Source organism: Clarias gariepinus, chromosome 16 (assembly GCF_024256425.1).
Source record: "Clarias gariepinus isolate MV-2021 ecotype Netherlands chromosome 16, CGAR_prim_01v2, whole genome shotgun sequence".
Lineage (NCBI taxonomy): Eukaryota > Metazoa > Chordata > Actinopteri > Siluriformes > Clariidae > Clarias > Clarias gariepinus.
Window position 1 is genome coordinate 4,173,729 of NC_071115.1, and position 13,462 is coordinate 4,187,190.

The 13,462-nt window shown below is 34.9% G+C and overlaps 2 protein-coding genes across 3 annotated transcripts; both read right to left on the reverse strand.

Moving 5' to 3' along the window:
- Positions 1–3,396: 3,396 nt before the first annotated feature.
- On the reverse strand, positions 3,397–6,823 carry LOC128544045 (uncharacterized). 2 transcript variants are annotated; one of them, XM_053513990.1, is made up of 4 exons: positions 6,803–6,823; positions 5,211–5,287; positions 4,193–4,433; positions 3,397–4,004 (listed from the first exon to the last, which is right to left on the reverse strand). In XM_053513990.1, the coding sequence occupies exons 2-4, from the start codon at positions 5,258–5,260 to the stop codon at positions 3,882–3,884; spliced, it is 414 nt and encodes a 137-aa protein (XP_053369965.1). In that variant the 5' UTR covers positions 5,261–5,287; positions 6,803–6,823; the 3' UTR covers positions 3,397–3,881. The 2 variants fall into 2 exon arrangements, with proteins under 2 accessions (XP_053369965.1, XP_053369964.1); XM_053513989.1 differs by lacking the exon at positions 6,803–6,823 and having other exon boundaries at positions 5,211–5,304.
- A 1,655-nt stretch (positions 6,824–8,478) lies between these two features.
- Positions 8,479–11,600, reverse strand: LOC128544089 (uncharacterized). The gene is made up of 3 exons (XM_053514049.1): positions 11,347–11,600; positions 9,385–9,625; positions 8,479–8,917 (listed from the first exon to the last, which is right to left on the reverse strand). The coding sequence occupies exons 1-3, from the start codon at positions 11,385–11,387 to the stop codon at positions 8,795–8,797; spliced, it is 405 nt and encodes a 134-aa protein (XP_053370024.1). The 5' UTR covers positions 11,388–11,600; the 3' UTR covers positions 8,479–8,794.
- Between the last annotated feature and the right edge of the window lie 1,862 nt (positions 11,601–13,462).

The following is a 13,462-nucleotide window of genomic DNA, read 5'->3' on the forward strand; positions in this document are numbered from 1 at the left end:
GCCATGTGTTTTAGTTCTTCCTGCGCATAAAGCAGGTGATGTCACTAATTAGTTCCCCCTGACGAGTTATGCTTATTAGAATCAGCTGGTTAAGTTAATGGATGGAACAAGTATGTGGCAGGACTTTTACCAAAACTCATGAACTTCCAATTGGATTGTAAAGTTCAGTGGCAAATTTTGAATGAGTATAGAATAATAGAATACGAATAATTTGTTATAATAATAATAATCACAAATTATTGTTATTATCATGATTTTTTAAATGAGAATGTTATTAAAACATTAAATTTCACTTTTGTCTCAATGCTTTTGTCCACCACAGTAACAGCAGTGTGCTTAAATCCAGACATTGGAAACCTCACTATTTGATCTGCCCTGCTACTAATTAAAGATGGTGGCGTAATATATTATGGAGAATAAATTAAGTTCCATGCCTTTTGATCAGACCTTAAATATCCAAATTTCACATGAATATCATGTGTTAGTCAGTCAGAACCAGAGTGGCAGTAATCCCTTTTTTATCTCAGGCAGAACGATATGCCAGGAGAATAAGGAGCAACCAGGTTAAAATTAATGACCTGTCATTAGCTCATAAATGCAGAACGATCACGAAGTCAGCCTCTCATGTAATATTTTATTGCCCTTTAAAAAACATTATGGAAAAGTCATGGAAATCAGAATCTATTAAATTTGACCTAAAAATCCACTTTGAACTGATGTGAAACCATATCACCCGAAACTACTTTCTGCACTGCAACAAAAAGTGCATCTTAAAACGTAAAATATTCCCAAATCAAGCCAAACCTATGTATAATTTCTTTAAATAAGTTTGCAACAAAACAAATATAAGATCATCAAGCTTATAAAATTTTATTAAAATTGTAAAAAAAATAAAAAAATGAATTTAAAATGTATTGTTCTATCGGCAGAGAATTTAGCATCTTTCTAAAATTCGATAAAAAAGGGTGATTAGCTTAATAATCATACATTTGGTTTGTTTAAATCTTATTTTAAGGTTTAAATTTTTAATTGTTTTAAATTAAAAGTGTAAATAAAATGTAATTATTTTCCCTTGCTTAGATTATTGTTGCAATTAATCAAGCAAGATCCCTAAAACTGTATTAAAAAATATTAAACTATTTATAAGAGTTAAAGTTGATAAGTGCCTGTTTCCTTATTAAACAAAAAAAAGTCAATATCCTGACTAAGAGATCTGCCTTATATCTAGCTTAAAAACTTTAATCTAAAGATAATCATGTGATTAAACGTTTACTGGAATAGTTTTCAAAGCTTTAAAATACAATGAGAATCCAACATTTAACAATATAATTGATAAACGACTAACACAACACAACACAAGACAGCACAGCACAAACAGTAAACTCACGTCTTACCTGAAGGGCCGCGGGTGATCAGGTGGTCTCGTCTGGCTCACTACTTAGACGTCCTATCATAAAAAGGGCACTCTTGGATACACACACCTTGGTGTTTATAACCACATTGTGTTGGTTAAAGGCACAGTGTCTACTTTTGTAATGTCACTAAGCAGGTGCTTAGGTATGTTCCTGATCAATCATGTGCTTGAATATCAACCTGAATCTGAGTGCTGAGTCATTTCCGCTTTTACATTTCAGTCTTTAAAGGAGCGGTGTGTCATTCTTTTTACGCCCTCTCCTGGCACATGGGGAGAAATACCATTATGGTAAAATGTTAAAAGTTCTTTCCTTTCCCTCAAGCATCCCAAGAAAAGCGGTTTAAGTTATAATAAATAATGCATTACAGTGTAAAACATGATATACAATATGTATATGTACCGAATAAAATTCAACCATCAGAGCAGATTAGTAAAAGTAAAGGAGACTTTATTTATGAAAGTGATTTAGACACAGCAATTAAAAACATTTTGTCATAACCAGGCATTCATTCTGTCATACAATGAATTCTGGGAAAGTCATTTCCTCCCATTTGGGATTGATCTTTCATGTGTCCAGTATTTAAAAAAAAATACTAAAGTTTTAAAACCAATTTGGGTTGAAAATAGAAGATAGGTTGTATGAAGTCGAGGGAATCCACTCTCTAATGGTGTCCCACAAGGCTCAGTACTTGGTCCTACTCTGTTCTCCCTCTATTCCCGGTCTCTTGGAAAGTTTATATTTGACCATTTCTTTCTACGTAGGTTACACAGGTGCTTGTTTAGCTTGTTATTTTAAAAATTGGACTACTGCAATTCACTCCTGGCAGGTCTGCCTCTGTCCACAAGTCGCACACGCACTGCACCACATTCCCTCCGATCCTTTTGTTTTCTGCTCTGGCACCTAGGTGGTGGAATGAGCTTCCTCTAGATGTCTTTGCCAATCTATACACGACGACTAAAGATCTTTCTGTTTCTTTATTTGGGTTAATACACCCCCCGAATAAACTTCCCATCAGTGTTTGACGGTACTTTGTTAGTAACCCAGTGTATAGATTTATCCAATGACGTAAACTTCACAGCATTTTGTAAGTCAGTCCGGATAAGTGCATCTGGCAAATGCCTAAATCTGTAAATGTACTTTGAAACAGAGAGGAGGACGTGTGTTGACTAATTCAATTGCATGTTCCTATTAGTTGCTGTTCATAAATATTTAAATCATTTTTAGTATCAATTAAAAAACATAGACAGACAGTGATTCGGTCATTGTGTAAAATCAGTTTATATGATGTACACAATAATCAAACATATAATTTAGCATTTGGTTGAACACTACATCATCCATTTGTGATTCAATCAAAAAGTAAATCCTCATTTAGTTCTGAGCTAAATTGTGTTGGAGTTTTCCAAATTTTTGTGGACGCCTGACCATCACTGCCACTGGAGGCTCCAGTTCCAGTTCATCCCAATGCTGATGGTTCAAAGTGGTTGAGTTCAGTCAGGACACTCAAGTTCTTCTACTTCAACTTTAACTAAACACACCATGTCCTCATAATCAAGGTGGAACTGGTTTGTTGCAAACTTACTGTATTTTGAGAAGTTATAGTTAAGTTTGGCTCAGTTCAAGTATATTTCACTTGTTAAATGTCATTTTTCTGTAGTGTATTTAAAGATCATGAGTTAGGTTGTGCGAGATGTATTGTATACTTGGGAATTGTTTACTTGGTGCTTTAATTAAAAAAATAAAATTTGTTTTGAATATTATCGAAGTTTAATTATTTAAAATAATTTGTCACATACACAGTCATACACAGTATGATATACAGTAGAATGCTTGTAAGACCACCCATGACAAGAATATAATAAAAAAGAAGAAAAAGTGTATGAAAAATTAAATAAATAATATAAAGAATGTAAAATATGAAATTAGAATATAATAAAAATGATAGAAAAATAGAAAATATAGATAACCTTTAGCTGTAAAAAGTAATAAAATAGAGTTTAAATGGAAAAGCAATGTCCAGTCTTAAGCAGAACAATGTGCAAAGTTCCACTTGTGCAAAGTGCAGACCATGTGCAAAGGTACATTAATGTTCAATGTGCTGAGTGGTGTATAAGTAGAAGCAGATCAGAGTGTTTAGTCCTGTGTGGTGTTGTGATTGAGAGTCCGCCTGCGGGAAGAGGTTTCTCTTCAGTCTCTCTGTGTTGGCCTTCAGGGTGCCCAAGTGCTTTTAATTCAATTCTGGAGCTGATAAAATTTTTATTTACCCACTGTTTACATGCTTGCTTCTCATCCATAAACCTAAAAATATGTTTACACATCTTACAAATATGTACACGATTTCACCACGAAAAATAGCAGCTATAGATTTAAATCTCTGATCTGTTTACTGTTGTGTTGGAAGGAAGGATGTTTTATTGTTTTTTAGCTTTCTATTGCACAGTGACGGTTCTTTACTCTACACTCGGATCACTGAGGCAGCGGAGGGCAGGATGGAGTGATCTGACCTGGGGCGGAAGGGTTGATCGGAGAGCCGATGACTTCTGTATAGGCAGGAGGAGGAACACTGGGGAAGTCAGGCTTCAGCATCAGCTGCAAAATGGAGAAACAAGCAGGTAAGATGTGTGTGGTATTGTAACATGGGATAAATATGCATACAGTAAATATAAATTAGGTATTGAACTGGGCAGCGAAGGTGCATTTGAGATGGTCAGATCTCTTCAGTTCCCACAAACAAATAAACATAGTTGATTACGCCATGTCTCGTTATCAGACCTCACCTCGTTATAAGCTGGAGGAGGGGGGTACTGCTGTGGCAGGTTGTACTGCGGTGGTCCATGTCGTTGTTCTTGTTCTTGAGTTGGTGAATTGGGGATGGTGTAGACGGCCGGAGGAGGTTCCGGAGCACGTGCTGATGCTTGTGCCTGCTGTGCCCGATCACCTCTCATCTTTCGACATTGAAAGAGACATTTACACAAAGCTATGCTGATTATAATCCCAACGACTGTCGGGATGGCGATCCTGCAGAGAGAAAGGAGTGAAAAAAGAGGTGGGGTGGTGAAATGTCTTAAATTTAATTCTTAATTAAAAATAAAATATATGTCAAAAATAAAATACATATGTATCTCTGAAGTTTGATTATTGAAAACAAATAAATGTAGATGAACTGTTTCACTGCAAAATGATATGATTTTTTATGATAAAATTTTTTATGAGGCTTCAACATTCTCAAAACGTCTATTTAGTTCATTTCAAGGCAGCTGATCTTTTTGTTTCACTGAGCATATGGCAGAAAGAAATGATGCGACTGCCTCTTCATGGACACATCTTCAATTGTAATGAAAATGTAATGCGGTCATTTACTATGACATTTTACCAAATATTGGTAAGTTCAAAAAATTCTAAAACCAGTTTTCAAAAATAAAGATTTGTTATTAACAGTTTTATGTGCCTGAGGACAATTATTTGCCTGGCAAATAATTGCGATAAAATGGCATTCAAAATGCGATAAAATGGCATTTATCGCATTTTTCATTACATATGCGAAAAATTAATTTCTTCTAAAATAATGTAAAATGCATATTGAATGTATGAAATCGATATCCATATGAACATCATGAGTCGTAGAAACACTGCCACCTTCAGGAAATGAAACTGTGAGATAAAGGAAACACAATGCCTCTAAAATTACCTTTTTATTGTTTTACAGTTCCTGTCAAGAGACATTTTAATGCTCTCACATCACTATAACATTGTAAAGTGTAATTATAGGAAAAGAACATAAGAAAAATCACTCACTGCAAATTGTTAATCAAAGTGTTTGAGGGCGCTGTATGAAATAAATCCATCTTACTGGACGACTTCTCTCAGTGGATCTGCTGAAGAAATGAAAATGATTTTTGACTGTTTCATAGATATTGAAATTACAGCACTGTTGGGTCCTGAAGTCTGATTGCTCAGGAGCTCTGGATGATTTTGTCGTTCCTGGTCTGATCTCAGTCTTAAATATTAAGTCTGAAACTCTGGACACGTTGGTGGACACAAGGATTAAGACAACATCTGCCATGTGTTTTAGTTCTTACTGCGCATAAAGCAGGTGATGTCACTAATTAGTTCCCTACTGACGAGTTATGCTTATTAGAATCAGCTGGTTTAGTTAAGGGATGGAACAAATACGTAGCAGGACTTTCTGAAGCCGGGGTCTCCACCTCTGCACAAAACGCCTAAAACTCTAAGGGCTAAAACAAGTGAATTGTGAACTTCTGTGGCAAATTTCCGTACATGATGCTTCATACTAAATACTGATTGTTGTAGAGCAGTTCTACTGAACTAAAAACAAATTATTCTTAACATCATGATTTTTTAAATTATTAAAAAAAATAAGAATGTTCTTAAAACACTGAATTTCACTTTATAATAATGCATATGTTTAATGTCCACCCCTGTACTGTATAACAGCAGTGAGATCAAAGACCTTGGAAAGCTCACTATTTGATCTTTCCTGAATTACATCACTGATTAAAGATGGTGGCTTGGTGAAGTTTCTCCCCTAATTGATCAGATGTAAAATTTCAGAATTCACATGAATATCGCGTGTTAGTCAGAATCAGGTCAGTAGAATTAATGCTTCTTTTTTTTTTTTTTTATTGCAGGCTGAGTGATGTGCCGGGAAATAATACAGGAAGGAACAACCAGGGTGAAAATTAAGGACCTTTCACTAGTTCATAAATGCAGAGCGATCACTAAGTCAGCCTCTCATGTGATATCATACTAGTCTTAAAAAGTAATGGAGGATAAAATAATTTCACTTCTGAATAAAAAACTACTTTTAACAGACGAGAATCCATATCACCCCAAAAAAAAGTAAAATATATTTTTGTCTAGCCAATCTTACCGACTAAAGAATTTTACTTAAATAAAAAAAAAATTGCATTTAAGACATAAATTCCTAAAAAATTGCTAAATTATCTGCTGATAGAACAAGAAATTGTAGATTATTATTTTAGTGGAATTTTATTAGAAACAAGCTTAATAATCTTATATTTAGTTTGTTGTAATTTTATTGTAAGATTTTTTTAATCATTTGACATTTTTATAATTTTTACAGTGTGTTGCCAGTTGTTATAGCTTCATGCCTACGACATCCCAAAAAACTGTATTTAAAAATATGAAACTCTTTCTAATAAGTAAAGTTGATAAATGGCTGTATCCGTTAAAAAAAAATATATATATATATATATATATATTAATCTGCCCTAATTCTAGCTTAAAAACTTCAATCCAAAAATGATCATTTGATTCAATTTTAAGTGAAACATGTTTAAAAGCAATACAACTTTTTAAATTGCATAAAGCTTTAACACCACACACACTGTAAACACACGTCTTACCTGAAGGGCCGCAGGTGATCAGGTGGTCTCGTCTGGATCAATACTCAGATGTCTTATTATTATAAAAGGGCACTCTGGACACACACCCCTTAGTGTTTATTACCACGTTGTGCTGGTTAAAGGCACAGTGTCTGGATTTGTAATGTCACCAAGCAGATTATGTATGTTCCTGATTAAACAAGTGCTTGGATATCAACCTGAATCTGAGTGCTTAGTCCTTAGTCCCAGATCAAACACCTCATTTCAAAATTATATAGGTTGTAATACAGTTTTATACAGTCTTTAAAGGAGAAGGTGTGTAATTTTTTTCACAGTCATATTAACATATATTAACATTTTAATGCACGTTTTTAATGTTGGCTACTTTTACTGCACTTTCTAAATATCAGTAAAAAAAAATGACTACCTCTGTGTAAATTCTAATCGATAACAAACGGCAACCGCACTCATTCAATGCTGAAGCATTTGCTAGCCAATTGCGCTAGCTATGTTAAAAGGGAGATACCAGACATGGTCACCACTACAGGAGCAGACACGGCTCACACTCTGAGTACTGCTGCAGGGAGTTTACCACTTGAGAGATTTTAATTTGACATTTAAATTTTAACTGCATCTCCAACCGTAACCGGTTTGTTATTAATTTCTTTATTTCAGCATGGCATGTTTATCATATTTTCAAATTGTGATTAATCATGATTATTTAGTCTATGACTGTGATTAATTAAATAAAAAAATATTCAAATGACAGCATTATAATAAAAAACATAGACAGTGCATTTGCAGTTTTTTTTTCTGTCTGTATGATATACAAAATGATAAAACATACATTTTACATTTGTTTGATCACCACATCATCCATTTGCTATTAAAATGAAAATCCTCATACTAATGCTCTGAGCTACTATAAATTGTGTTGAACCCTTCCACTCCATTTAAGACAGTCTAAAGTCTGTGGACACCTGACCATCACTGCCATACTGTATGTCCTTGCTGATAATCCGATTTCAGATTAACTCCCGCTTTCTGCTATAATCAGCTCCACTCTTCTGCAAAGGCTTTCCTCTGGATGTTGGAGCGTGACTGTGGGGATTTGTGTCCGTTAACACATTCTACCAGTACAAGAGCTTTAGTGAGATCAGGTGCTGATGTTGAGATGTCAAGGAGGCTCCAGTTCCAGTTCATCTCAATGCTGATGGTCGAAGAGGTTGAGTTCAGTCAGGACACTCGAGTTCTTCTATTCCAACTTTATCTAAACACACCATGTCTTCATGGAGCTGGCTTTGTGGATCTCACAGTGGTATAATCAAGTTGTAACTGGTTTTGTTGTACACTTATTTTAAGAAATTATGGTAAGGTTTGACTTTATATTCCATTTAATGTAATTTTTTTTTTTTTGCAGGAATTAAAAGGTCATAAATTAAGTTCCGCAAGATCTACAGTATACTTGTGAATTGTTTACTTGATATTTAATTATAATTAACTGATTCTTAATTCTTTGAAATTCTTCATTTATCAATTATTGAAAATTATAAAAAATATATATAAAGAGTTTTACTGCAAAATAAAATAAATTCAACTTGGGGGGGAAATAATGTTTAAAAAAAAAAAGGAACCAAGTTGATAGAGAATATTTGGAAATTGTTTACTTGATACTTTTTTTATTACTATTTCTACCATAACATTTCTTTAATACTTGAGTTGAAAGTTTTGCTCGTTCATTTTTTAAATGCTTAATCTAGTTTAATAATTTACAAGTTGATACCTATAAAATGTTCCAGTATTTAACCATTATTTACATGCTTGCTGTTCATTTACATACAAAACTGAAAATACATTTATATTATCTTACAAATATGTACATGATTTCACAGATTTGACCAAAATAGCAGCTTTGACTTTTAATTCCTGTCGTTTGTTTATCGTTGTGTTGGAAGGAAGGACATTTTCAGCTTTCTATTGCACAGTTACGGTTCTTCCCTTCACACTCTCGGGTCACTGAGGCAGCGGAGGGCGGGATGGAGTGATCTGACCTGGGGCGGAAGGGTTGATCGGAGAGCCGATGACTTCTGTATAGGCAGGAGGAGGAACACTGGGGAAGTCAGGCTTCGGCATCAGCTGCAAAATGGAGAAACAAGCATTTATGATGTGTGTGGTATTGTAACATGGGATAAATATGTGTTCACACCAGAAAACAGCAAAGTGTTGAGTGTGAGGTTTATCAATTGAATGTGGACAGCAGCAAATCCAAACAAATGGCTCAGAAGATGCGATTGATCAGTTCTCTTGCAAATGTGGTCAGTTGTTTCTTCAGCTTCCACTTACAAATAAACATAGTTAAATATAAAAATGTAAAAATCACACATCATAAAAGAATTCTTTTTATGTGAGTTGAGATCAATGGTCTTTAAACACGGCAAATCTTTGTTTCCTCATTGCTTACGCAAACTCTTTTCATCTGATCTCTTCACACCTATTGGTAAATTAAAACCAGAGCAACAAAAAATGGCCGAATTCTATTTCAATACAAAAGACAGTAGAGTTTTGGGTCATGTGTTAGTTCTCAGTGGTGGGATGGACCTCACCTGGTTATAAGCTGGAGGAGGAGGGTATTGCTGTGGCAGGTTGTACTGCGGTTGCGTTGGTCTATGTCGTTGTTCTTGAGCCTGTGAGACTGGGATGATGTAAACAGACGGAGGAGGTTCCAGAGTATGTGCTGATGCTTGTGCCAGCTGTCTCCGATGCTCTCTCGGTTTCCAACACTCATAGAAACATTTACACAAAGCTAGGCAGATTATAATCACACCTAATGTCGGGATGATAATCCTGCAGAGTAAAAGGAGAAATTATTCAAATTTTATTTTAAATAAAAAAAAAAGAAAAGGGACAATAGTAGAATTCATTAACACAAAATAGTATGTTGAATTACATGAACTGAACAAAAACTTGCAATTTGATTTGAATGGAAATTTTTTTTTACAACATTCATAATCCTTGAATTTTTGGCACTGCAATTTATTGTGGTTGTATATTTCAAATCAAAATGTAATTCAAGATTTCAAGTTAAATGTGAAGTTATTTACCTTACTAAATTACTGTTCAAAGATATATTACATTGTTACAAATACCACCTTCATTATTTTTCAACCTTACAAATTCAAGTGGAACAAAAATCACTTAGACAACATTCTGCCCAGAGGGTTTTTTTTCTTTACTGAGCATGTGACAGAAAAAAGAGATGCGACTGGCGTCTTTTTTGCTATGTAATGCAGTAATTTACTGTGATGTTTTGGGAAAAATTAGTAAGTTCAAAAATTCTAAAATAAGGATATTTAGCAGGTTTTAAATTGAATGTTTTGTTACTGTATAGACAATTTTGTGCAGCTGAGGACAATTATTTCTCTGAAAATGTCATTTATCTTGTTTTGCTGAAAAACTGTTCAGATGAAATTGTGAAACGTTTGCTTCTTCTTAAAAAATTCACATGTACTGTAAATAAATAAAATCTAACGCTTTAAAAAAAACGTATGTACACACAAAAGATCAAGTTTCATTCTTAAATAAAAAGTATGTACACATAAATGTCTGAAGGTTGCTGTAAATTAATAAAAGGTATGCCAAATATCTGATGTTTGCTTTTAAATTGTTCGAGTATATCTCTGAAATTTGATACTTAAGAAGATAAAATAACTGTGTTAGCTTTTGTTGTTTTGTAACGCAGCTATTAGAGCAATGTTGCTAACAAGTAAGAGCAGCTGTGTTGTTCTAAGGACTAATTTGATTTATTGTTCATTGTATTTGATTTATTGTTGTACTTCATTTACAAGAGTCGGCAAATGTTCACTCTGTTTTCATCAGGCAGGCGCTACGGGTGCATCAGAGCCCGCACCAACAGACTGAAAAATAGCTTTTTTCCTGTAGCTGTTACCGCACTGAACATCACATCATGGACTGTTAGCTAACACTGTCACTTTCTGTTTATATTGCACTGCTTCATTTTTTTCCCACTATGCATCTTTGCACCATCAATAATTAAGCTCATCATTGCACTACTGTATATTCCACCCGTATTTATTCTGTACAAATAAGAACCTACACATGTACATACAGTATGTATATCCTGTTACTTTTGGGCATGTAATCTTCCAGACATGCTAATCCACTGCAATGTTTGCACAGTTACTGCATGACATTCTATTATACTGTACACCATTTTATATATTCCGCATCCTTATTACCCAATGCACCTTCTGTTTACTATAGCACATTCGCTGCACAATGTTGCACAATGCTCCAGTATTTCAGCTGTTTGTTGGAATGATGATTAATATACACAATACAGAAGGAAACAGAGAAACACACACTGTAGAAAACATAGAAACACTGCCACCTTCAGGGAGTGAAACTGTGAGATAAAGGAAACATGATGCCTCTAAAATCACCTTTTTATTGTTTTACAGTTCCTGTCAAAAGACATTTTAATGCTCTCACATCACTATGACATTGTAAAATGTGACTTTAGATAAAGGAGATGAAAAGAAACTTACTGGAATATGAGAAAAATCATGGTTGGGGAATCTGAAATCATAAAATGTATCTTACTGCACGACTTCTCTCAGGGGATCTGCTAAGAAAATGAGAATTAGCAGGTTTAGTTAATGAATGGAAGAAATACGTGGCAAGACTTTTACTTTCTGACACCTCCAAATAAAAACGCCTACAACTCTGGGATTCTCGGGTAAATTGTGAATTTCTGTGGCAAATTTCTGTACATGATCTTCAGGAAGAGATCGGGGAGGTACGGATTGAGCGAGTGACATCAGAGAACTTGAGACGTCTTTTTGGTTTAAAAAATAAAGGACTTTATACTAAGTACTGATTGTTGTAGAGCAGTTCTATTGCACTAAATAGCAAATTATTTTTAATTCTTAACTATCATGATTTTCATAATTTTTAAATATGAAAATGTTCTTAAAACACTGAATATCACTTTTGTCTCAATGCTTCTGTCCACCACTGTATAACAGCAGTGTGCTCGAATCCAGACATTGGAAAGCTCACTATTTGATCAGTCCTGCATTACACCACTAATTAAAGATGGTGGCTTGGAAAAATGAAATGGCTAAAAGTTAAGTTCCATGTCTCTTGATCTGACGTAAAATTTCTGAATTTCACATAAATATCGTCACTCAGATAAGTAGCATTAATTCTTTTTTTTAGCACAGGCTGTGACTGATATGCTGGGAAATACTACAGGAAGGAACAACCAGGTTAAACCTTGATGACCTGTCATTAGCTCATAAATGTAAAGCGATCACTAAGTCAGCCTCTCATGTGATATTTCATTGCCCTTTGAGAAATGCCAGTCATGACAAGATCCATATCACCCACTACTACTCTCTGCACTGCAAAAAAAAATTACATAAAGTGAAAGATTTTTTTAATTAAACCAAACCTATCTATAATTTCTTGAAATAAGTTTACAAAAAAACGTTCGATTCCCGGGTGATGCTGTAACCTCTCGCAGCCGGAGGTCTAGAGAGAGCTGATTGGCTCTACAGTCTGTGAGCTTGCACAGGCAAAAGGAGAGGATAGCGCTGTCCTCAGAGTGTGTTACGCCGCCCCAACAGTGCGTGAGTGAGCAGTTTAAAAAAATGTGATCGACTGGCGTCACGTGGTTCGGAGGAAACACGTGATAGTCTTCGGCCCGACTAAGTGGTAGTAGTAGCCTTAATGTGGGAGCCCCCTAGTGACAGAGAGGAATCGGACACGACAAATTTGGTTTGTTGTGATTTTATTGTAAGATTTTTTTTTTTACAGCTTTCAAGCAAGATCCCAAAATTAAAAAATATGAAACTCATTCTAAGAGTTAAAGTTGATAAATGACGGTTTCCTTTAACTTAAAAGCTTAAAAGCTTAAATCCGAAGATCATGTGATTAAAATTTAACTGGAACATGTTTATGGACAATACAACATTTTCAGTTGCCTAATGCTTAAAAATACAATGAGAATCTGACATTTAAATATATAATTGATTCAGGACTAACACAACACCACACACACTGTAAACACACGTCTTACCTGAAGGGCCGCACGTAATCAGGCGGTCTCGTCTGGATCGCTACTCAGACGTCTAATCATAAAAAAGGGCACTCTTGGACACACACCTTAGTGTTTATTATCACGTTGTGCTGGTTAAAGGCACAGTGTCTGCATTTGGAATGTCTCCAAGCAGGTTATGTATGTTCCTAATCAGTGATGTGCTTGGATATCAACCTGAATCTGAGTGATTAGTCCTTCTTATATATTAATATATTATACAGGCTGTAAACTTATGCAGTGTTTAAAAGAAGCAGAGTGTCGTTTTCTTCACGGCCTCTCCTGACACAAGGAAAGATGAGATTCTGCCCTGCTGAAAAATCCAGTTGGTTAATACTGGTTAGTGCTGGTCTAATGCTGGTTTAGCATAACCAGCATAACTGATGGAAGACCAGCATATCTACACTGATGGAACCTTACCACCAGCATTGGTGGAGCTGGTTAGTGCTGATCTGGTGCTGGTTTAGCTGATGAACCAAAAACATGTAAATACGTTATTTAACATTTAATAAATATCTGCTGGATTGTCTAAAAACACAACATGAACCTTTTATATAAATTCA

Coding starts and splice junctions, on each gene's coding strand:
- LOC128544045 (XM_053513990.1), bottom strand. CDS start 5,260: ATGGATTTATTTCATACAGCGCCCTCAAACACTTTGATTAACAATTTG. Junction 4,434..5,210: donor ACTTTGATTAACAATTTGCA/GTGAGTGATTTT, acceptor TTCTCTCTGCAG/GATCGCCATCCCGACAGTCG. Junction 4,005..4,192: donor CTCCTCCAGCTTATAACGAG/GTGAGGTCTGAT, acceptor TCCATTTTGCAG/CTGATGCTGAAGCCTGACTT.
- LOC128544089 (XM_053514049.1), bottom strand. CDS start 11,387: ATGATTTCAGATTCCCCAACCATGATTTTTCTCATATTCCA. Junction 9,626..11,346: donor ATGATTTTTCTCATATTCCA/GTAAGTTTCTTT, acceptor TTTACTCTGCAG/GATTATCATCCCGACATTAG. Junction 8,918..9,384: donor CTCCTCCAGCTTATAACCAG/GTGAGGTCCATC, acceptor TCCATTTTGCAG/CTGATGCCGAAGCCTGACTT.